The sequence below is a fragment of the Fusarium graminearum genome, chromosome 4, assembly GCF_000240135.3.
Source record: "Fusarium graminearum PH-1 chromosome 4, whole genome shotgun sequence".
NCBI classification, from domain to species: domain Eukaryota; kingdom Fungi; phylum Ascomycota; class Sordariomycetes; order Hypocreales; family Nectriaceae; genus Fusarium; species Fusarium graminearum.
The window spans coordinates 3,021,931-3,044,103 of NC_026477.1; the positions used below are offsets into that span (position 1 = coordinate 3,021,931).

Sequence of the window (22,173 nt, forward strand, 5' to 3'; positions counted from 1 at the left end):
TGTTGGAGAAGCATGTGGGAGACTTCATCGAGGCAGGTTCTAAAAACAAGAAAGGTTTTGGTCTCGAATATGAAAGTATTACAGGCCGAAAGCCTGAATGGGAGAAACACTTGACTATGGATTAAAGGGCGACTGGGATGTTCTCCAACTAATCAACGAGGGTTTTATCCAAACATGTCCTGAAAAGATTCATGGTGGTTTTCATGTAAAATATATGTATCATCTAGATTCCTTCAAAAGCACGTTCTATGGTAGAACGATGTACTTCTCCAAGTGCTTGGGGATAGCTCCAAGAAGTTTCTTGTCAGTCAACCACTTGCGAGAGAACAATCTATCGGCGTATCTGTAAGCGCCGTCACAGAGGACCGTAACAACGGTGTGGCCCTTGCCCAGCTTCTCGGCAACCTCCTTAGCTGCAACAACGTTAAGGGAAGAGCTGGCTCCAAGGTAGAGACCTTCCTCATCCAAGCAGCGGTAGACCATCTTGATGCTCTTCTCGTCCGAAATGTGAAGCGAACCATCCACCAAGCCAATATCTGGTTGGAGGTTGTCAGTGATGCGACCCTGTCCGATTCCCTCAGTAATACTGGAGCCGGTGCGCTCGTTAAGCTTGCCACCGGAGGATACGTAGGAGTGGAGGACACTGCCAGGAGGATCGGCGAGGAAGCTCTTGACCCGGCCGTTGGAGACATCCTTCAGATACCTTGTAATGCCAGCTAATGTACCAGCGGTGCCAGTAGCACATGTGAAGGCATCAACCTTTCCATCTGTTTGCGCCCAGATCTCAGGACCTGTCGTCTCGATGTGCGCACGGCGGTTAGCCGTGTTATCGAACTGGTTCGTCCAAACGGCATTGTCTAATCGCTCGGCGTGTCTACGGGCCTGGTGATTGTAGTTCTCGGGGTTGTCGAAAGCGACAGCTGGAACAGGGTAGACCTCAGCGCCGAGGAGTCGCAGGAGATCGATCTTGCCTTGAGACTGGGTGTTGGGCATGTAGATGACAAGCTTGTAGCCTCGAGACCGGCAGACGTGGGCGAGACCAATACCAGTATTTCCTGCGGTGCCTTCGACGACGGTACCACCGGGCTTGAGAAGCCCACGCTCTTCGGCGTCCTTGACCACATAGAGAGCTGCACGGTCCTTGACAGAGCCACCAGGGTTCATGAACTCGGCCTTGCCCAAAACCTCGCAGCCGGTTTCGTCGGAGAGACGGTTAAGACGGATGAGAGGTGTGTTTCCGATGGCTACAATATTTTAGCTCAATGAGTAAGTTTTAGTAGAACACAAGTAATGCGCACCTCCAGTCAAACCTCGGGAGACACCTTGAGCTCGAGCGACATTTAGAGTATGGGAAGTAGGAGCTGCAGCAGCTTTGGCCGCAGAGGCGGCGAGCCTTCTAGCGGTGGGACGGAACATGTTTTTGATATGAAGCTTCGCAAGCTTAACAAAAGCCAATTGACAGAGCTACAGATGTCTGAGCTTCCCAAGACGAGAGGATTGGTGGTTAGACGTGGAGGTCCAGCTTGGTAATGGGAAATGTACTTGATGGTGGGGCCGCGATCGGCAATGGCGCAATCCCGGGCTGTCGGCGATGGGACGGTATTCCTGCACCGACTTCCACAAAGGTGTCATTGGATCTCATTATCAAATATTGAAGTGGTTAAATGTCCAAGAAAAATGCTCATAAGTGGTAAATATCCAAGGGTATTTCATCTGCCAGGTATACATCATAACGCTCAGCTTTCATATGTTCAAGGAGTATTCTGTTCCAAACGCACATATGGTGCTGGGAACAAGCCTCGAGAACCCATATATGCTCCAAAGAACCATTCTCCGTTGACGTCTTCAATCTCTTTTATTTCCGCTCCTCGTGGAAAGAGAAGCTCGTCGTCAGCCCCTGCCTTCGGGTACCATCCAAATCTTGCTGTCGCTTTCATTCCCACTCCCCCATCAGGGGGAAAGGTCTGAGTAAACCCGCTCTCCGTCGGCGCTGTTTCTGATACCTCTCTCGTGACGAGCCGGGCAAGTTCTTGATCATCATCATGCCAAACCCATTTCAGGAGGCCTTTTTCGCGGTGTTCCGGCTTTTCTGGCGCATCTGACTTGAGTCCTCGGCCTCCCACTAGGTCTTGGGCTATGTATCGCCATAGTCCGATTTTCCCATCCGTAAACGCGACAACCACCATTCGGTGGCCATTCAGACACCTCCTCCATCCAGAGTGGCCGTTCTCGGGGCTAATTTGCCGCTGTACAACTAGGTTGCCGTAACAGGAGGAGCATATATCGTAATCGCCGGGGGTAGCATCCGAAACTAAAGTGCTGGTGCAGTGGTAGCAATGGTATCGTGCCTGGTTCGGCTGAATAGGTTCCTGGCAAACGTCGCAGCGTGTCGTGAAGGTCAGTGGCTTGAAGGGTCCCATATTGGATGCGTTGGGGCCTTTCAGTATCGTGGCGGCTGTTGGCCGACCTGGTGACCTGGGGGGACTGCCAGATCGACTCTGGTTTGGCTGGGTGGCTTCATGGGCAAGAGGCAGAAGTGTATGTGTGCAGGATCTCCCCTGGTTCACACAATCATTACAAAAACCCCAATCGCCTTCATTACATATGTTGCAACGCCAATAACAGTCATTTGTCCAAGCAGAACAGTTCGCACAGAACGTGCCGCTTTCCAGTCGATGTCTAGGGTCGTCCGTCGTGAGCGTTTTTCGTCCATCGGCCCCACCAGGAGCTGAGCGAGGGGGGCGATAGCGACTCGCAGTCAGCATATGCGGCTTCGCCAGAGACGGGTCCCCTTGCTGCTGTCGTGTCTTCTCCCATTTTGCCCAAGCACCGTAGCCGAATCCAAACCAGTAGAGGCAACCCTTTCCAGCCCGATAACAGTCGAGACACATGTTCCATTGTCCGTTAGCACAAATTGAACAGTTGTAGTGCACCTCGTATTCGATGTGCGGCTTGTTACATCGAGAGCAGCTGACGGAAGGCTCTGGATATAGGTGCGATCTTGTCCTTTGGTGCCCTGAAACTGTTGGACTACTGATCGGACTGGTTACTGTCTGATGAACAATTGCAAGGTCGACGGGACGGGGCCTATTTGAGCGGCCGGCTGCAGGATCATGATGAGAGAACAATGGAAGAACTGATGCGCTCGCCACGTTTCCTTGACGACTGGCAAATGAGAGGCTCCCGGTGTTCGTGCTCGACGCAGCTTCTGTGGGATTTGGAAACGGCGCGGTGTGGATAGGGGTACTGGTACTGCGTCCCTCACTGAGGCTAGGTCGGGACTGGGTGGGATCCGTAATTTGAGATCTTGAACCCAGGTCTGTCGATGACCGAGTAGCAGGCCTGTTCTCAGCTGCAGTTGCGGTCGGAAATACCGGAGTTGTCGAGCTACGACCTCCGCTAGCGGTCCTTCGTCTTGGTCTCCGTACTGGTTCCTGTACTTCGAGGCTCGCTGATGCTGCATTTGTTTGCGGACGACTTCGTTCCTCGGTTTGGCTTGCAGCACTGGTGGCACTTGCAGCACTTGCAGACCTAGAATGTGGTCGAGATCTTTCCCTTGTTCGACCTCCTTCCGGTGCCAACATACGAGCGTCTGCCGTTGAATTCTCAGCAGGTCGTGTTAGTGGAGGATAGTTGTTTCTCCGCGCTTCTTGGCGTGTTCGATCTCTCTGACGCCGTCGGTATGCCTCGGTGATTCTCCTGCTGAGCTCGTCGTCGCGACTCAAATCGATGTTATCCAAATCAAGTCCGTCGAGAAGCCCTTCTTCCTGAATCTGTCTTGCAAATGACTCTATTTCCCGCTCAATATCCCTCTCACTCATATCACCGGAACTTATGAGTGACCGAATGGATGACTGATGTTCGATCTGACGTTGTCTTGACTCGCTCCGTCGACGGCGCCGCTCCCCTTCCGCTGGCAGTTGGTCGGAGCTATGCCGGCCTCCGTCTTCCATTCGCGGACGGCGGCTTCCCCGCTGGTGGCGGCTATCCAAGCTTCGATCTCTTTCCCGGTCCCTTTCCCTGTCTCTGCTTGATCTTCTTCTGTCGTCGGCGGATCGACTCTCGCGCCTCCGCCTTGTCCTTGGCGGTGCTGAAGAAACACCGGCCTCTTGTAGACTCAGCTCTGTTACCTCGTCTATCAACCTTCTATCCTCAGCATAAGCACGTCGCTCCTCAGCCGTGCGGCGAGTATTGATTGTTGGTAAGACTTGATCGCCCGGCTTGTACTTTTTTGCCATCTCTTCTTTTTCCACCGCCGAGCGATCTTTGCCAGGGCTGGCTGCGATAAACATATCCAGGAGAGTGACAACGGTGGCATTATGTTGAGTATTTCGTACAGTAGCTCGACACGATGGGCATGTAAAGATATTGGTGCCGGGAGCTGGCGGGTTTGGCGACCGCTCGGCCGTCGCGGCCTGAAAAGTAAACCATTCCTTCAAGCAAGCGCCACAAAACGTATGAAGACAGTCAAGGAGAGTCAAAGGCTGGTAAAGGAGCTCCGTGCAGATCTGTGCGCATAGTTAGCTACTGTAGGCGGTCATTGAGGTTGGAGACCAAAAGGCGGGGAGATTTACAGAGCACGTCAGCTCCTTTTCTAAGTCCAAGCCAGTATTTGTAGGCTCCATTCATGATATTGTATTAGGTATCACCCTTTGTCTGGGGGAAAAGGAAAGCGCGAGCGCCAAAAGAGCCTGCGCTGGGTGAGTGAAGGCTGATTGAAGATGTAAGTTGAGGATGATGTTGGATCGACTGCCAGAAGTTCTACTGTACGAGCTGCTAGTGGCGGGGTCGGTCTGGGCGTCCAGGCTCACCCATGGAAGACAGTAAGAAAGAACTGCATTTACACAACACACCTCCTTTAAGCAGGTCACAATACTCGGAGGATGGGTTAGGCCGCAATCTGGAAAATGGGAAGATTAACACTGCATATAGAGAGTCACGTTTACCCATGGATGTTCGCGGGGCTTGTAAGACATTATCTGCACCAAATGCCGAGCTGTCCATAGGTACTGTGGGTTAACAGTGAACGGAAAGAAAGTCATTCAAGACTCTGACACTTGATGCAGGTAGCTTGTAATACTGTAGCTATGAATATTTATATGAGCGTCAATAAAAGTGAATCCTAGTGATTCTCATAGCTAAGCTCGAGCTTAATTCATCATAAATTGCTGCGGATCAGTTTTATAGTTTACACCAACCCCCATAGCTTGGGAAGCTATTGCTTAACCCCACTCATGAACAATTAGATGGTGTGTTGGCCATGTATACACGGTGGCACATCATGATGCCTGTTTCGCCGACTTTCTATTCATTTGTGCTTAGATTATTATGTATTTGTCTCACTCACTGCGAGTAAAGACATACCCTGATCTAAACATCTGTCGCATTATCTTCCTCATGAGTGGCTCCACTCAGCTTTCTTCTTCTCTGCGAATGCCTTCATACCGATTTTTTGGTCCTGGCTACCAAACAGACTGTGGAATACTCGTCGCTCAAACTCGACACCGTCGCGAAGAGGAAGGTCCTGACTCTTGTTGACAACCTCCTTAGCGGCTTGAACGGCGACCTTGGAGTAGCCAGCAATTGTTTCGGCAAGTTTGAGAGTCTCCTCCATCAAAGCTTCATGAGTTGGGAAAGTTCTGGCAGCGAGTCCCCACTTCTCAGCATCAACTCCAGAGAAGTTCTTGCCAGTAAGGATGAGCTCCATAGCCTTTGACTTGCCGATGGCACGGGTAAGGCGTTGGCTGCCTCCAGCACCAGGAACAGTACCGAGCTTGATCTCAGGCTGACCGAAGTTGGCATTCTCGGTACAGTAAATAAGGTCACACATCATAGCCAGCTCACAGCCTCCGCCTAGGGCGTGACCTGAAACAGCAGCAATGATGGGCTTCTTGATTTGGGTAGTGAGGTCGGACCAAGACTCGATGAAGGAATTAGTGTAAGCTTCAGCGAAAGTGAGAGGAGCCATCTCCTTAATATCAGCACCAGCGGCAAAAGCCTTTTGGGATCCAGTCAAAACAATGACTGAAGTGTCATCAGCTGCATTGAATTCAAGGAGAGCCTGGTTAAGTTCCTTGATAAGAGGTGTGCAGAGAGCATTGAGGGCCTTGGGACGGTTCAGTGTCACTGATAAAATAGTTAGCTGCCAAGTTTCAAGTATTTAGAGATATGTATCTTCATACCTTGGCCGACACCAGGCTTGGGCTGTGAAACCTGGATATATTCGTAGGTCTTGGAGCTATAAGCTCGGGCGACTCGAGGAAGAGTAGACCGTTGGAAAGGCACTCTAGCAGCCACAGGTCTCATACAGCGGAAAGCGTTCATTGTGAAGTTATAATAAGGAAGCGAGATGTTGAAAATAAACAAAGAGTTTGTGTTTTGCAAGGCACAACCTGTGTTGTCTTGGCTGAAGCAATTGGTTTTGTATAGAGCTACAGAGTAGAGATTGGGCAGGTCAATAAGAGCTTGACTGGCCGATAACTGGGGTGCTTTAAGCTTCTCCAGTGACGCAACTGGACAAAAGAGCCGAGGATAACATGGGCCGGCCATATCCATTACAAAGCCGATGAGACGAGGATGATCGATAGTAAACGTCACGTGCTTATTTTGATACTGCGACTTGGTCTAAATAAGCATTTTCTGATTTGGTGTTTCTGTTTCATGATCAAAGGTAAGGATAGTTTCGTTTTATTTTGCTTAGAACACTCGTGCGGTAGGAATAAATGGCACTGATAGCCTGGTAGTAGTACATCAGCCCTGCCAACACCCAGTCATGTACGGATACGAATGCAGTATTTGGACAGAGGATGATCCACCAAATCCCTATAAAGGAATGTTTGATGATCAGGAACAAGCGCATATGTTTAATGAGTTTGATAGTGCGTTGCCCAGGGGTGCTATGTCTTGATTCGGATGTCGTAAACATCCCTGATTCACAAAGGCTGTTGACAGTTTCGATTCGATTAAAGCTCACTGTAGATTGCCCACATGAACTGGACAGGGGTGAAATAAACCTCGAGCGAACTGCGCCTCATCGATATGTGGGGTTCAAGGGGCTCTCTCCAGGAGTCAGGGCCTGCCAGGACCTAAGCAATCTGGCTTTAATCACCAATAAGATTGAAGACTAACAAGGGAGGCCACCAAACAACCTGCCTGTGGTGCCTGTCTAGCCTGTCAACGGTTCTCCTTTGTCCGGTAAAGGGCCGGTTGTTTAGCTGCCTTCCGTTACGTGGCTGTATCTCTATTTCCAACAAAAGTTCGAAGCCTGGTTATCTCTACAATCGTGATTTTGCCATCCTTTTATTTCGCATCAACTCAATTTGGCTAAACCTTGGTCGCTGTCTTCCACGCACCATCAGAATCGACACTCTCTTCAGTACCTACGTGCGACAATCTCCATCAAGAGAAACGACCTACCTCGATCGACAACCGCGAATCATATACTTTATTCAAGATGAATGCGCCAGAGCCTGAGCAGACTCCCTTCGAGGCTGTCAGTGTCCACACCTCGAGGATCCAGCGAGTACGTCTTTGAACATCGGTCATCGTATCCTGCGGCTTTTCTAATGATGGAAATAGAAATATCAAGCTTTACTGGACCAGTCAACCCCTTTCGTTCTCTACAGATGGGTCGGCACAGTTGTCTGTCTCGTGCTTTTCTTCCTGCGAATCTTGGTTGCGCAGGGCTGGTACATCGGTATGTTTGATTCCTAGTTCCCACCTCTGCATGACAGCCATTCTGACCAACGTTTAGTTGCCTATGCGCTCGGCATCTACCTTCTGAACCTGTTCCTTGCTTTCCTGCAGCCCAAATTCGATCCCTCCAACGAAGAGGCCGACAATGATATGGAGGATGGCTCTGTAGGCACCCTGCCTACCAAGTCCGATGAGGAGTTCAAGCCCTTCATCCGCCGACTTCCCGAGTTTAAGTTCTGGTACTGGGCCACCCGAGCCATTGTCATCGGCTTCACCTGCAGTTGGTTCGAGGTTTTCAACGTGCCAGTTTTCTGGCCCGTCCTGGTTATGTACTGGTTCATCCTTTTCTTCTTGACCAGTAAGTTGAACATGTATAAGACGTATAATTACAAAACTGACCCTTTATAGTGCGCAAGCAAATCCAGCACATGATCAAGTACCGCTACGTCCCTTTCACTGTTGGCAAGAAGAACTACGCCAAGAACAGTTCGTAAACAACCAGAGCTTTCCAGGATAATTTTTTTCTCCAGCACGACAGGTGGCTCGACCCGCGAGATACCCGTGTGTCCTGTATTACCACGAAGGCCAGCTTTATCAAGCTGCACTATAATACGATATGTGTTCTGAGGCGTGTATTACAATCATGAGGCAGGATTGGTGGGCTATAACGCAAATTCAAATGGGGTTCGGCGATAACGGATATGGGTAGTTTGAACGAACGCGCCCTAGCTATAGATTTGACTGGGCTTGGGTTCATGAAAAATAGTGAAGACGAGGCATTTAATGGAAATGACAATTGAAATGATTAAAACTGCCTCGCAATTTATGTCACATTGATTTGTTGAGTGTACTTGTGGCGATGAACTGTGGTAGTACAAGGTTAGTAGTGAGATCCAATTACCATTGGAATACAAGTTTGACAAGAATACTGCTTAGGAACAGGTTAAAAATACTGATATAGTCTAGGATAATATTTCTAATACGTTGTTTTAACGTTTGCGATTCTTATACATACAAAACAACGCAGAGCTTAGACAAGGCGGCTGGTGGGTAGCAGAAAAATTGGCCTCTAAGCTTTAGTCTACAAAAATAAATAAACTAAGTGTAGAGCCTAGCTGGTATAAACTGACTTACTAATTTCGTCTCGTATGCCTCCAGATCGCCGGTAGCCTCGCGCCCCAATTCCTAGATTTCCGTACCTCTAACCTCAGCCGCGCTCGCGTCTAAGCTTCTCCATTCAACTTACAACCCGGAATCAACAACGAATCGCGATCCCTTGTTTTTTCAACACACCGCGACGACAGAAATTACACCAATCCGTTAACCAGGCGGCCATCGCCAATTCGATCATATAATCATGTCTTCAACTTCTCGCCCCGGAGAGCGCATGGTTCACCAGGACTTCATCGCTCGAATCCGATACTCAAATGCGCTCCCTCCGCCACCACACCCCCCAAAGCTGCTCGATATCCCTAACACTGGTCTTACGAGTGGACAGTATACGACACCAGGCTTTGCCTCGCGTCTTGCGAGGGAGCAACCACTGAACATTGAAGCTGATGCTGAGCTTGGAATGCCCCTGGACTTGGTGGGCATGCCCGGTGTTTTCGATGGCGATGAACGATGTGAGTTGGCCTTTTTTCGTATCGAAAATTGGTGATGCTAACTCTATTCCAGCCATTCAAGCTCCTGCTCATCCTCCTGCACTTCACCCCCATGATCGACCGCTCCTAAGACCCATCGCCGCTCTCGGAAAGCTCAAGGCCGCCGAGGCCAACGTTTCTTTCCTTCGCCGAACAGAATACATCTCTTCCGGCAGCTCGAAGCGCAAGGATGGGGGTATGCCTAGCGCCATGCTCAAGAAAGTCAACAGGATCAAACGTGTTCCGGAACCTGCTGCCGACTCTCCTCACGCCATCAAGCGCAAGATCGACAAGGGTTTCGAAATCGCAGAGCAAGAATTCAACGATCCCAAACGCGCCAAACATCCCAGCAAGAAAAATCTCAAGGTGGTCGACGTTTCGCCTCTAATTCCCGATCTCGATGCTTTCCCAGACACTGGCGCATACGTCACAATAAAATTCCACCAAGCCCCTGTGGTCAGCGCAAAGCAGTATGACAGACGTCTTCTGAGCGGTTTGTTCAAGCCCATCGACCGAACACCGGATGAAGAAGAGGCGTACGAGGCCGCCGTGGCAGCTCACGAGCAAGATCCCGACAACATTCCTAAGCCTCAGAATACAATGAACTACGAATACTACCTGGCAGCTTCAGCTACTGCTGGGGAGCGCTTCCGTCGCAAATTCGATGTCGAGGATGCTGATCACAACGACGATGAGCTCTATACTCACCAATCAGATGCCGGCGGTTGCTTTCAGTTTCGACGACTTCGAGGCTATGAGACGGCTCAGGAGGTCGAGTTTGAAGCTGCGACCAAGTATGACGAAGAAATCATCTTATCGTACAATGAAGACACATTCTACCCCAACCAGAAGGCCGTGTACTATTATCCTGTTCAGCAGAAGTCTACTGTCCGACCTCAACGAACAAAGAATATCGCACGAAATATTGGTATCGCCGAGGAAGAGCAGGTTATCGATCAGCTCGATATCACTGTGGAGGATCCTACTGAGGAGGTTCGTGAGATGATAAAAGCTCATCATGATCATCCTCTTGGCGGGGGACCCGCTGAGGAAGAAGAGGAGCATCACGAGGGCCAGGATGCCGAAGGCGAAGAGGACGTTGACCACCGGGGTAGCAGCCCAGCGGCTCGTCGCTCAAGATCGGTTTCTGAGGAGCGTGATGCGGAGGGTGAAGATGACGACTAAGTAATCATCGAACTCGAAGCCAAGGGCAGCATGAAGGAGTCGTGCCTTTTACCGGGAGATGATGACTAGGTAATTATCGAACAAGAAGCCAACGGCAACATCAAGGAGTCATGCTTTTCACCGGATTAACCACAAATGTTTCTTAGGAGAACGTGGCGGCATGTGCTCTGAGACCCGGCCATGACGAGGACAGAGAATGCAGCATGTATGGCGAAATCAAGGATTGCGGCGCATAACTTATTAATTATAGATTTCAGGCGTAGTAAAAAAGTTGATATTCTAAACACTATGTTCGCTCTATCTTGAGACCTGCTTATATATAATGCTGATATCTTGATGTAATCTACCGTAACGCCATGCATGCCTTGGGTCAAAATGTGCTACCCTCCGCTCTACTACTCATATTTCATATATGTGTCGTTCAATCAAGTTTAATCCATTCATTCCCCGACCTTGTCTTTCGGTAGCTTGGTCTTTGCGCTGCTGCGGTCGTAACCAATGATTTCTCTCTTGTCGTCTATAACTCGAGCATATCTGTGCCATGTCAGTAATTGTTCTATAGCCCACGAAAACGACATATGTGAGTCTTACTCTAGCATCAAGCGGAAGAACCACGCTTCCATGTCGACTTGACGAACAGCCTTGTTCGCCCACTCTCGACTGGCAGCAGCAATGCGCTCGCCCTCTTGACGGCCAGCTTCTTCTTTCTCAAAGAAGCGAACTGACTCGAGCCAGTCATCTCCCTGAATACTGAGGGGCACGTAATGAGCCCATGGCTTAAGCCACTCGGCGTGCCACTCGCGAAACACGGCGAGCTTGAATGTCAGACTGTGACTGCGCAGAAAGGCAGTGAAACGTCCTGAAAACGCATTGCCGTCCATGTCGAGGAGGTATTTGTAGGACCAGGCATCTTGCTGATCTACAGCCTCGGTGACATTGAAGAATGCCCGTTGCGCCTCGCAGTCGCCTGGATCACATTGACCGATGTGGGAGAAGTGGATGTCGACCATGTCGCTGTAGTCACCTCGAGGAACCTCGCTAGTTCCCCAAGACGGTTCATCCTGCTTCATAAGAATCTGAGCTTGATCCCGCGCATTGAGCTTTTGAACGAGACGTTGGCGATGTTGACGTCGCCAGCGACCATTGCGGCTATACCCTCCTGTTGTTGAACCGCGCCAGTACAACTTGTTCTTCTTCTTGGCCCATTCCATATCCATTTCCTCGTCATATTCCACCATACCAGCCCAGTCCCAGGGCGACGGATATACAAGATCGCTGTAAGATGAAATCTTAGATTGTGAGAAGATAGGGAAAAGGTCTTGTACGATCCTGTATGTGTTTGGGCCACCAAAGAAACCAAAGTTGGACTTGAGGCTGGGTGACAGACAGATATCGGACATGGCGGTGGTGTTGTAGACGAATCCGAGATCGCTCATGCCATATCTACTTCGATGATCAACCGTCTCGTCCTCTTCGAGACATCGAGCTGGCGTATCTGGCGGACAGGACAAGCGCGAATGGGCCCAGGTAGATTGGTGGGCAAAAGAGTTGAATCGTGTCAGAGTCGTCTCCTCGAACGACTTGCCATCGTGCAGCTCCTCATTTGTTTGAGTGAAATCATTGGCAAGTTGTGATTTCGAAAAAGCGGCAGGCATATTCTTCTCTTTGGCCGTATTAACCAATCTTGTCAAGTCTTCATGGGAGAGAATCACACGGGATTCATCATGAAAGTTGAATGCAAGATCCATATCGGGGAGATATTTGAGAAACTTGCTCATCATCCCCTTGGTGGCATTTTGCTGCCACTCGACACCATTTTGGATGTATGTGATCCTGTGGTCTCGAATAGATACTCCAATCAGCCCATTGTCAAACCCTAATGCCTCCCTGGCTCGAGATCGGATGGTTCTAGGCTTCAGTCCCCAGAAGGGTGTGATCAGGTCATATATTGTGTCAAACTCATCAACCAGTTTAACATTGTTGTCCTTTGCAAACTGGAACCATTTGTCGAAATGGGGTGGTGGTGGTATCCCATATCGTCGCCGATACTCTTTGACCGCTTCATCGAGCGTCTTGGACTGTCCAGCCTTTATTTGCTCAAAGTCTTGTTGAGCATTGCTTGTGAGGTAGCTAATAGGATGGACTTCTGGAGTGGGAACCTGTCTTGGCTGCGAACTTCCTTTGACGGGGTGTCCCTCTTGTGATGCTGGCTCTGGTGACGATAAAGGTTCCGAGGATGCCGGCGTTTTTATTTGATACTCTCTTGTCTGCTCCGGTGGTATTCTGAGGAGAGTATAAGCACAGAAGAAGAATAACGTGAGGGCTGCAACGGATAAGAGTTGACGCCGTTGAGAGGCGCGAAATGATAGAAGGGAAATCATGTTTATGTATGGCTTCTATGCCAAACACAAAGTACAAGCCGACGCAACAAAGAAATACCGACTGCAAGTTTCGATCTTTCCAGTAAGAACAGAGAATCGATAAGAAGGCCCAGGTGTCGTTAAGTCATAATTCAATGTCACGTCTCAAGACGAAGCTGAATATTGATATGAGACGAATGAGGTAGTGTGATAGTCTTGGCTACTGCGTTCTAATTGGCTGCTTTCGATGAAGAAAACAACGGCGCTGCGTACTTTGTTGGCACAACGACTTGAATCTCTCAGTACTTAGGTCGAGCTTGGACAACCAACCAGCCATTATATCGCTTTGATTAAGGATTATTTACAGGCGCATAGTGGGCTATTATTGATAGTCAGTTTTCATAGAGATAGACGACGATGCCATTTGCCGACAAGTTTGCACTACAAGGGCTGTTGTGCAACTTCGGTTCAGACGGATATCAAATACAAGCATTCAACATCACACAACTGCATATGGAAGATAAATTTGAGCATCTCGTCAAGGTTCAATTGGTATGCTCGCGTATGCGACAAGCGACTTGGCTATGTAATCGCATCGGTCCTAGTCATCATCCTCCTCCCTTAACGCCGAGAATGCCTGTTTCTTTTCAAATCACTTTTTTGATTGGTTTCCCGTCCCGTTTTAGTAGAAGAAGCCAATGATCTTGCCGGAGACGTGCTTGCGGCGGGCCTCCTCGTGGTCCATGATACCGGCAGAGGTGGTGAGGATGACGTAGCCGAACTGACGAGCAGGGAGCAGCTTGACAACCCACTTCTCGAGCTCGGCGAGACGGACGTTGTAGCGGGGAGAGATGACGCCGACCTTGTTGAGGCGGCCGTTGAGCTGGACAACGATCTTGCCGGATCGGTGGTCATCAATCTCCTCGAACTCTCCAATGTAACCTACGTGAATGTTATGTTAGGCATGTTTCGTGAGATTAAACGTTAGACATCATGAGAAGGATTCCGAAAAACGTGTAAGTCTCCGAGTTTGGATCTATCGGCAATTTATAGGGGCTGAGTCGTGGGGCAGTATCGACGGTAGCCCTAGTTATCATGCCGAATGATGGAGGTGGGAGAGTATTCGACGGCATATGGTGGTTGGATCATGGTGAAGTAGGACCGTCGACCATTTTTGCCATGTCGAATAGTGGAGACTTGACACGGATTCGGAAGGGAAAGATGCGTGTAGTTCGTGTCACATACCGTGTCGCTGCATGACAGTGAGGAACTTGATGATGACCTTGGAAGAAGGTCGGATCAAGACCTGACGCTTGCCAGCCTTCTCGGCGTTGTTCATGGCGTTAAGCGCATCGTGGAGAACTGAAGTGCGGACCATTTTTGCGGTGTTTTGAGGAGATTCTCAAGTCGAGACGGGGAAATGAGGTATCTGACAAAAGTCCATATTAGCCTTTCGAGGGCCTTTGAGCGAGGAGAGTGCCCTCAACGATCGATCGCGAGGGTTCTGCCGCCCATTGCTGAAGAGTAGCGTATCGAGGATACAGTCGCCAGTTTGTGATAGATATTTCCGGCCATTGTTGAAAGATCGGTCTCCTTTTTCACGGTCGACGACGATATCCTCGATTGCCACCCTTTGCCATGGTGAAAGGCATCATCCTTTTTTTTGATTCGACTCGCTGCAAGCGTAAGTCATACATACCTCGAAAAATTGACTTGGTCGGTTGATGAAGACTAAAGGAACGGAAACTCGAAATCACCAAGAGAAAAAAAAAACTGGTACCTCGGATGGGGAAGGAACTGTGTGAAAAGTGGGCCCGTGCACTTGCCCTAAGGGTCTGCGCACTTCGTTTAGATTTCGGCAAATCCCAGTCAAACTAAACGAAGACATTTCCAGATCACGACTCAACCCCCCTTCCAACTTCTCCTTGATACACATAGAAATCTTCGAGGATCGCCCGACGAGAAAAAAATATTCAAGATGGTGAGTTTTTGACATCGGACCGCCTCTGCTCGCCAATTGCTCTGCCCAGGCCGCAAATGCGACTTGGAGAACCAATTCGCGACGTCAGTGGGGGGAAGAGCAGCAAGAAAATAATTACCCAAAAAGTCGACATGTTGGCTAATGTTTGTTTCTCGCTATAGTCGGACGTAGAAGACAACACCCCCGAGGTCGCCGACGTTGTCGAGGTTTCCGGCGATGCCCCCAAGGGCCAGATGTCCATTCTCGATGCTCTCAAGGGTGTCCTGAAGCTCTCTCTCATGCACGATGGTCTTGCCCGTGGTCTCCGTGAGGCTTCCAAGGCTCTTGACCGTCGCCAGGCTCACATGTGTGTCCTGAACGAGAACTGTGAGGAGGAGGCCTACAAGAAGCTTGTTGTCGCTCTCTGCAACGAGCACAACATCCCTCTCATCCAGATCCCCGACGGCAAGCAGCTCGGCGAGTGGGCCGGTCTCTGTACGTTTTACAATCCATACTGCGACTAGTATGTTCCGGATGTGCTAACATGTTTCAACAGGCGTTCTCGACCGTGAGGGTAACGCTCGCAAGGTCGTCAACTGCTCTTGCGTCGTTGTCAAGGACTGGGGTGAGGAGTCTCAGGAGCGATCTATCCTCCTGAACTACTTCCAGACCGAGCAGTAAATGTCTGAACTGGCGTTGGATGTGAGGATGATTAGAGGTGCGGACTTGGTTTCATGACCGCTTGACACATACGTGCTGTACTCTAGCCACTTCGACTGGCATCTAAAACGGTTTTAAGGCCTTACGTCTCATGGCCATTGAGAGGAATTAAAAAAAAATTGGGCATCATCCGATATTCAAATTGCTTCATGTGTATTTCTTGTGATTGATGGATTCACGGCTTCCGCCTGTACTGTCTACTTGCGTCCTTCCACCTGCACGTCGTTGTTAAATGACATGCCAAGACATGTTGGACATGGGTAAAACTTACCATGATGATGTGATATCCAAACCCTGTCTTGACCTCGACGAACTTGGGGCTGTTGGTCGTGCTTGTTTCAAGGGCGAATGCCACCTCCTCAAACTTGGGATCCAGGCTACCCTTGGTCTTCCAACCTAATGAACCACCTTGTCTGGCCTTGTCCTCAGAATACTCTCGCGCAACTTCGTCGAATTTGACACCATCATTTAGTTTTGCCAGAGCCTCCTCCTTCTTGGCATGCTTCTCGCACTTTTGATTCAAGCTCGTCAGCAGTGTAATGATACAGTGAGTCCTGTAGTCAACTCACCAAAATGTGACGGACATTGATGCTCTGAGCACCTTTTGCTTTGCCGCCAGAGCCAGAGTCTTTGGTGTCTTTGGCATCTTTACCCTTGTCTCCTCCCTTGGCCTTTCCGCCTTTGTCTGCACCCTTTTTGTCGTTTTTGCCCATCTTGTCTACCAGAGGTTGTCGTGTAAGAGCAAGAAGAGCCTAATTAGTTGTCGCCAGTACAGAAGGTAGCTTTGGTGGCGGGGTGAAGTCATGCCCCGCCATGACATGAACCCTTGAAGACTTCCTAATGTGGCCGTGCCCTCCTCAGGTCGTGATTGATGGTTTTGTTAAACGTCGATAAGACTTCACTGGCAGACTCGGAAAGAATTGAAAACTCTTAAATCTTTAGTGTTTGTAATATTAATTCCAGTATCGAGACTTGCGAGTGTGCAGCGAAGCTGCTCTATCATGCTCCCATGGCCATATCAAAGAAGCCCTTCTTTCTTGAACTTATACACCAACGAGTTGCGAAAGTCGTTGGACCGCTGGTATTCCTCCCGATCAACATTCTCCTGTGCCCTTTTCAATTTCTAATCCAGAAAGGCTTTGGCTCCCTTCTTTTGTTTGACTAGCTCGCTCTCGTATTTCTGGTAGAGGTTCCAGTCGTCTATCTCAGATGGACGGGGTATATTAAGGATGTCCTCTATTGGGCGCTGGTCACTCACTCTTTCCAGAGTTAACATCATATGGTGCCGGTCACTGACTTCATTAAACCATTGACTATATCGGCGTATTGTGTATCTGTTGTCTGTTAGAGAGTGACAGCTATGAGATGGGTGCCTGACAAACTCACAAACCATCGTAACGTATACCAGCTTTTGGTGCAAAGGGGCTTCTGAGATGATATCCGCGCAAGATGCGAAATGTGGCACCCACTTGGGATATGAGCGAAACGTGTATGTCGGCAATCCTCCCTTGCCTGACATACCGTATGGCTCCGTCATCGTAATCAATATCCTCTTGCCCAGTTAGTAACGGCAGAGCGGCAACTCCGTATTTCCCTTTGGTGGGTTTCTCGCGGTTGCTATCAACGATACCATCCCGATGTGCGCAAGCCAAATTGAGCCACCAGCTATACATCGATATTAGTAACAGCTCAGTTTGTTGAGGCTGGAGTGTCTTACTGCCCAGGTTCGATCTCCAGATTTCCCTCCATCTCTGAAAGTGTCTCGCCATCATTGGCTTGCCAGCGGTCCTCAGGATCTTGAGCACCAAGGTTCGGCGTCACATCTCTGAGTCGGCCCTTCTGGGACAATTCGCGGTAGCGATGCTCCTCGATGTGAAAGTAGGGACCTCGAAACCGCTCGATCCATTTGCGCTCTAATCGTTCCACCAGCTGGATATCTGCTGCAAATCTCGTGGGCACCCTGGGATGTCGGTATCTCGGATTTAGTATATCCGATATGAGTTTGTCCAGGTGCGTGTTCCGGATAGTCTCGATCTCTATGGCATGACTACCGCTGCCGTCACCCTCATCCCTCAACACTGCTTTGAGGAATCCCATGACCTCTTCCCACCGAGGTTCAGGGCGTCCCTCATGCAGACTGGTGCGGACAGTGTCGCACATCTCACGGAGCACATCTGCATCGTATCCTGTTCTAGGGGGTAGCGGCTTCCTGTATGTAGAAGGCCCGGGCTGCGATTGAGGCTGCGATTCAGGCTGAGATTCAGGCTGAGATTTTTGTTCAGGACTGATAGCAGGGGCTATGAGTTGTAAGTTGGTCTGCGTCTCCAAACTATGCCCAAAGTAGGTAACTTGAGATGCTCACCTTTGCCTTTGCCTTTGCTTTTGGAGGACGACATGAAGTCAGCCTGATCATTGATTGAGCTCCAGCGTCGACGCTCACGGTCAAGGCGGGCAGCCAATGACGTCTGTAGACTTTGCTATCAGCTTTTTGTAGTAGAGTAAAGTAAAGTATAGACAGTGCTTCAGAGTGAGGAACGAGATGCAAAGATCCTTTCAGGTATGTCTATTATAAGACAATGTAATGAAGAACAATACAAGGCGAGACCAGTAGCTAATTGTACATGACGATTGATACGAGCTCATAGGAAATCAACATTTGGTTGTCGTTCCTTACCTGGCTGTAGCTATTGCGATTTGGCGTCGCTGCGGATCTGCCGTCCATTACTGGCATTTTGGTACAAGAGGTTCAGTGGATTGCTCCTGGCCCGGGTTACTCGATCAAAGTACGAGTTGCACTTGCGTTATGGCAACAGACGATCTTGTTGTCCTTCCAAGTTCAGGCCGAAGCAGCGCAGAGAGACTTATGGCAATAACAGAGTCTTTTCCGACATTTGTCTTTACAGCTCATGATTGACATATCAATTGCGGGCCCGATGCAGTCAACCGCAGGGACAAGAAGCGACTGGGAGGCGACTTGGGTAAAGACTTTTTTCGGTTTTCCTCACGAGGAAAGACGAAACAAAAACATCCAGGCTGATAACCAAAGGTAGGTTCAAGATGGTCTTACTTTGTTCTGCTCGTTAACTAAGCAAGTGATGAGAAAAGATGAAAATTGGAGAGAAAAGAGAGCGCAAGAGGAGGGGCGGTTGGATCCGGATCACGTCTCGTGTGCGTAAGTGCGTGCACAACAAAAACAACCCTTGCAAGTGACTGAATGGATGAATGGGCGAGTTATTAACCGACCAGTCGGGCAGACTCTGCCTACTAACGTCAAGTTAACCAAGGTAAGGTATCAATCTGAGTGCAAGTACAAATTCTAAAAGTAAACTTGTCATGCGGGCAACTTTCTCAGTCTTGAGTGACTCGCACAAGAGAGGGGGTCTGTCCGTCCGGCTTTTGAATGTTGAGGAGGAGACATGGTTTATTAGTGTCAAGATGTGATTACTTGCTTGATTGATCGATTGATAAAATGACCGCTCTTTGCGCGGCAATTATATGTAATGCATGAAAAGGCCCGTATCTGCCAGGGCCCATTATGCCACATGAACTATCTATTAAACGTACCCTCAACAGCCTCAGCAATGTCTCAAAAAAGACATTCAGCTGATTTCATTCTTATACAGTCTGCTTAGACTGACTGGCATTCGGCACTTTTTCCCCATGTTCCACTAGTCGAACTCAAGCTACTACCACATCTTATCCTTGTGTCAGTCTGGGTAGGTATCGGCATACTGAGCTATAGTTTGAACTCTTTTCAATAACAATGTTTACTAATAATGATTGTCTTTATTATCAGAAATGGCTCTGCAACTAGATCAGGCGTAGATAGATAGATCATCAATGGAGAGACAGGTACAGCCTACCTGCACATAGGTAATGCTGGCTGGGAACTTAAGATTCGCGCGTATAATAACGTGACCAAGCCTATACGAGATCGAAATAAGAGGCCTTAAACCTTGTTCCAACATAGACGGCTTCCATTTACAGCGATCAATTAAAAACTTTGTAACGCCTGCGCTGGAAATTTAAACAAATGATAAGTATATGGTCGGTCTACCATAATCCATTTTTGACCGCCTGCCATTTGAGGTGCCACATTACACCCGCTCACCAATGTAGCTTGTCACCGCCTTCCTCAATCAACCTCTATCAAAATACTGCCGGAGAAAAAAATACAGATCGCAAAGTTGCCCCACCAAGCAATTATCGAGACGAAATAAACATAGCTGTCGCAACCTTGCACCAATATTGATATACAGCTCAATCCCAGCTGCAATATTCATAATGGCGGAACAAAATCACCACACAGCGCGCGGTACTACCTCGTACACCCGGTCTATCGGTATTAGCCAGCGCGTAACACCATTGGCGATATCATGGACTGGTGAGATGCGCACCAGGTATGCGCCCAGTCAATCTTCAGATCGGCAATTGGGGGGAACTAACTTGGCACAGGTTCTCAGACTTCCAGGTCAACGAGATTAGTGAGGACGGTTCGGTTCTGCACCTTCAGCAAATTGGCATCGCAGGTGAAGAGACACCAGTAAGCGCTGCCGTTCATTGCGATTTTCTGACGCGCTAACAATATCGCAGGCGACAGAGACGAAGAAGGAGGCCAACGGTGAGTCGGGAGTTAAAGAGACAAAACACGAAGAGCCTGCGCAGGATGCCGAGAAACAACCTTCGAACGAAACTGCGGCCGAGACCAAGCCCGCTGCTCAGCCCGAGCAGGTCAACGAGGTTTCAGCCGAGGACGCTGCCATTCTCGAAGGCCTTACCGACCAGCGCTTCGCTCGGGAGCTGATCGAGGTATACAAGGCTGGTTCAGGTCCCGATAACGATAAGAGAAAAACAGTTACTTCAGAAGCCATGGACGACAGAGCAAAGCGAGGGCAAGTGCACCAGGAGATTCGACGTATCTTCAAGTCGCGCGTAGACACCAACACCGGCGACGACGGCGCTATTATCGCGACTCTTATTCCTCCCCGAAAAGCCAACAGCAAGAAGCGCGGTCGTGGTGGTGGCCGAGGCGGTGGTGCCCGCGATGAGAAGCCAGCTGGTGAATATCTGCACTTCACCCTTTTCAAGGAGAACCGGGACACCATGGACGCAGTCAACCAGATCTCCCGGTTTCTCAAGGTCAAGCCTCAAGTCATCGGATATGCCGGAACCAAGGACCGCAGAGCTTCGACAGTGCAGCGATGTTCAGTGCGATACATGCGACCTAGAAACCTTGCCGGTATCAACGGTAGAATCTGGGGCGTCTCAACTGGTGATTATGAGTACAAGGATAAGCCAATTTACCTTGGTCAGCTTCTCGGTAACGAGTTCGTCATTGCTATTAAGAGCTGTCAGATGGTTGGCGAGAACAGCGACGAGTCTATCGCTGAGCAGGTCGAAAAGCTGAAGAAGAATGTTGATTCTTCCTTGAGCCACATGAACGAACACGGCTGGATCAATTACTTCGGTCACCAGCGATTTGGAACCCACGAGGTTGGCACTCACCAAATTGGCCAACTTATTCTGGGCGACAAGTACGAGGAGGCAGTCAAATCGCTACTCCACTACGATGACGAGATCGCGCAAAAGGCCGAGGCGGGCGAGATCCCTGAAGAGCCTTCCAAGAGAGACGAATACCTACGAAACCAAGCCTGCATGCTCTTCCTCACAAACAAGGACGTTAGACGTGCTATTGACATCATGCCCCGACGATTCTCTGCCGAGAATTGTATCTTTAGACATCTGAACCGACAAGGAGCTCAGTCTCGACGTGATTTCATTGGGTCTCTGGTTCACATTACCCGTGGCCTTCGCTCAATGTATCTCCATGCCTACCAGTCATACGTCTGGAACCATGCTGTCAGCCGTCGATGGGAGCTCCACGGCGAGAACGTCATTCCCGGCGACCTCATCATTGCGCCGGCGGAGACCACTCCCCTCGTTAGCGGCCAGGACCAAGACGGCGACGATATCATCAACCCTGTTGAGGACGACGAGGACACTCCTGTTCGCGCTCGCCCACTTACAGCCGAGGAAGCAGCCAGCGGCAACTACACCATCTTTGACATCGTACTGCCCACGCCAGGCTACGACGTTGTCTACCCTGAGAACGATATGGGCGAGTTTTACAAGGAGTTTATGGGACGTGACGAGAACGGAAACCTCGACCCTTACAAGATGCGCCGTATGCGTCGTGAATTCAGTCTGCCCGGTCGATACCGCAAGATAATGAACCGCTTCCTCGCCACGCCTTCCGCCGAGGTCCGCGCATACTCCGACGATACGGAGCAGATGCACCCGACCGATCTGGATAACATCAAAGCCTCAAAGTCAGCCAACCGAAAGCGCTCTCGAGACGATGCCGAGTCCGACTCGACGGCTAAAAAGGCCAAGGTTGAGGACAGCACTGAGATTGAGATGACAGATGCAAGTGGTCAAGCCGGTGAAGGAGAGACTGGTCCTTCAGAGAACACTTCTGAGGCTACTCCTGCTGTTCAGGAGCCCAGCAAGATCGCAGTAATTGTCAAGTTCCAACTTGGACGCAGTGCATATGCAACTGTCGCCCTGCGTGAGCTGATGGGAGACCCGCCTGCGGATTCCGAGTAAGTTT

General features: G+C 49.6%; 10 protein-coding genes across 10 annotated transcripts; 4 read left to right on the forward strand and 6 right to left on the reverse strand.

The window, feature by feature from the left end:
• Nucleotides 1-71: 71 nt before the first annotated feature.
• FGSG_07287 (uncharacterized protein) lies at nucleotides 72-4,238 on the reverse strand (the record flags this gene model as incomplete). Its single annotated transcript, XM_011328727.1, has 5 exons — nucleotides 72-1,244; nucleotides 1,299-1,431; nucleotides 1,543-1,614; nucleotides 1,779-2,311; nucleotides 2,654-4,238. 5 exons carry the CDS (start codon nucleotides 4,236-4,238, stop codon nucleotides 247-249), a joined length of 3,321 nt encoding a protein of 1,106 aa, XP_011327029.1. The 3' UTR covers nucleotides 72-246.
• Nucleotides 4,239-5,248: 1,010 nt separating this feature from the next.
• Nucleotides 5,249-6,421, reverse strand: FGSG_13111 (enoyl-CoA hydratase). The gene is made up of 2 exons (XM_011328728.1): nucleotides 6,183-6,421; nucleotides 5,249-6,126 (listed from the first exon to the last, which is right to left on the reverse strand). Exons 1-2 carry the CDS (start codon nucleotides 6,322-6,324, stop codon nucleotides 5,396-5,398), a joined length of 873 nt encoding a protein of 290 aa, XP_011327030.1. The 5' UTR covers nucleotides 6,325-6,421; the 3' UTR covers nucleotides 5,249-5,395.
• Nucleotides 6,422-7,261: 840 nt separating this feature from the next.
• FGSG_07288 (RER1 protein) lies at nucleotides 7,262-8,529 on the forward strand. The gene is made up of 4 exons (XM_011328729.1): nucleotides 7,262-7,522; nucleotides 7,579-7,696; nucleotides 7,754-8,053; nucleotides 8,104-8,529. Exons 1-4 carry the CDS (start codon nucleotides 7,454-7,456, stop codon nucleotides 8,187-8,189), a joined length of 573 nt encoding a protein of 190 aa, XP_011327031.1. The 5' UTR covers nucleotides 7,262-7,453; the 3' UTR covers nucleotides 8,190-8,529.
• A 523-nt stretch (nucleotides 8,530-9,052) lies between these two features.
• FGSG_07289 (uncharacterized protein) lies at nucleotides 9,053-10,809 on the forward strand (the record flags this gene model as incomplete). The annotated part of the gene is made up of 2 exons (XM_011328730.1): nucleotides 9,053-9,320; nucleotides 9,373-10,809. The coding sequence occupies 2 exons, from the start codon at nucleotides 9,053-9,055 to the stop codon at nucleotides 10,521-10,523; spliced, it is 1,419 nt and encodes a 472-aa protein (XP_011327032.1). The 3' UTR covers nucleotides 10,524-10,809.
• A 154-nt stretch (nucleotides 10,810-10,963) lies between these two features.
• Nucleotides 10,964-12,904, reverse strand: FGSG_07290 (uncharacterized protein; the record flags this gene model as incomplete). Its single annotated transcript, XM_011328731.1, has 2 exons — nucleotides 10,964-11,057; nucleotides 11,115-12,904. The coding sequence occupies 2 exons, from the start codon at nucleotides 12,902-12,904 to the stop codon at nucleotides 10,964-10,966; spliced, it is 1,884 nt and encodes a 627-aa protein (XP_011327033.1).
• A 503-nt stretch (nucleotides 12,905-13,407) lies between these two features.
• Nucleotides 13,408-14,597, reverse strand: FGSG_07291 (40S ribosomal protein S22). The gene is made up of 2 exons (XM_011328732.1): nucleotides 14,129-14,597; nucleotides 13,408-13,825 (listed from the first exon to the last, which is right to left on the reverse strand). The coding sequence occupies exons 1-2, from the start codon at nucleotides 14,259-14,261 to the stop codon at nucleotides 13,566-13,568; spliced, it is 393 nt and encodes a 130-aa protein (XP_011327034.1). The 5' UTR covers nucleotides 14,262-14,597; the 3' UTR covers nucleotides 13,408-13,565.
• A 165-nt stretch (nucleotides 14,598-14,762) lies between these two features.
• FGSG_07292 (40S ribosomal protein S12) lies at nucleotides 14,763-15,705 on the forward strand. The gene is made up of 3 exons (XM_011328733.1): nucleotides 14,763-14,864; nucleotides 15,026-15,338; nucleotides 15,400-15,705. The coding sequence occupies exons 1-3, from the start codon at nucleotides 14,862-14,864 to the stop codon at nucleotides 15,522-15,524; spliced, it is 441 nt and encodes a 146-aa protein (XP_011327035.1). The 5' UTR covers nucleotides 14,763-14,861; the 3' UTR covers nucleotides 15,525-15,705.
• Nucleotides 15,706-16,123: 418 nt separating this feature from the next.
• Nucleotides 16,124-16,276, reverse strand: FGSG_13112 (uncharacterized protein; the record flags this gene model as incomplete). The annotated part of the gene is made up of 1 exon (XM_011328734.1): nucleotides 16,124-16,276. One exon carries the CDS (start codon nucleotides 16,274-16,276, stop codon nucleotides 16,124-16,126), a length of 153 nt encoding a protein of 50 aa, XP_011327036.1.
• A 1,000-nt stretch (nucleotides 16,277-17,276) lies between these two features.
• FGSG_13113 (uncharacterized protein) lies at nucleotides 17,277-17,959 on the reverse strand (the record flags this gene model as incomplete). Its single annotated transcript, XM_011328735.1, has 2 exons — nucleotides 17,277-17,860; nucleotides 17,926-17,959. 2 exons carry the CDS (start codon nucleotides 17,957-17,959, stop codon nucleotides 17,277-17,279), a joined length of 618 nt encoding a protein of 205 aa, XP_011327037.1.
• Nucleotides 17,960-19,847: 1,888 nt separating this feature from the next.
• FGSG_07294 (uncharacterized protein) lies at nucleotides 19,848-22,169 on the forward strand (the record flags this gene model as incomplete). Its single annotated transcript, XM_011328736.1, has 3 exons — nucleotides 19,848-19,963; nucleotides 20,019-20,106; nucleotides 20,157-22,169. 3 exons carry the CDS (start codon nucleotides 19,848-19,850, stop codon nucleotides 22,167-22,169), a joined length of 2,217 nt encoding a protein of 738 aa, XP_011327038.1.
• Nucleotides 22,170-22,173: the final 4 nt, after the last annotated feature.

What these genes read in the sequence shown, in the direction of transcription:
- FGSG_13111 (XM_011328728.1), bottom strand. Translation starts at nt 6,324, where the DNA reads ATGAACGCTTTCCGCTGTATGAGACCTGTGGCTGCTAGAGTGCCTTTC. An exon ending in CAAGCCTGGTGTCGGCCAAG is followed by an intron (nt 6,127 to 6,182) that starts GTATGAAGATAC and finishes CTATTTTATCAG; the next exon opens with TGACACTGAACCGTCCCAAG.
- FGSG_07291 (XM_011328732.1), bottom strand. Translation starts at nt 14,261, where the DNA reads ATGGTCCGCACTTCAGTTCTCCACGATGCGCTTAACGCCATGAACAAC. An exon ending in CACTGTCATGCAGCGACACG is followed by an intron (nt 13,826 to 14,128) that starts GTATGTGACACG and finishes ACATTCACGTAG; the next exon opens with GTTACATTGGAGAGTTCGAG.
- FGSG_07292 (XM_011328733.1), top strand. An exon ending in CGGCGAGTGGGCCGGTCTCT is followed by an intron (nt 15,339 to 15,399) that starts GTACGTTTTACA and finishes ATGTTTCAACAG; the next exon opens with GCGTTCTCGACCGTGAGGGT.
- FGSG_07288 (XM_011328729.1), top strand. Translation starts at nt 7,454, where the DNA reads ATGAATGCGCCAGAGCCTGAGCAGACTCCCTTCGAGGCTGTCAGTGTC. An exon ending in ACACCTCGAGGATCCAGCGA is followed by an intron (nt 7,523 to 7,578) that starts GTACGTCTTTGA and finishes TGATGGAAATAG; the next exon opens with AAATATCAAGCTTTACTGGA. An exon ending in TGCGCAGGGCTGGTACATCG is followed by an intron (nt 7,697 to 7,753) that starts GTATGTTTGATT and finishes ACCAACGTTTAG; the next exon opens with TTGCCTATGCGCTCGGCATC.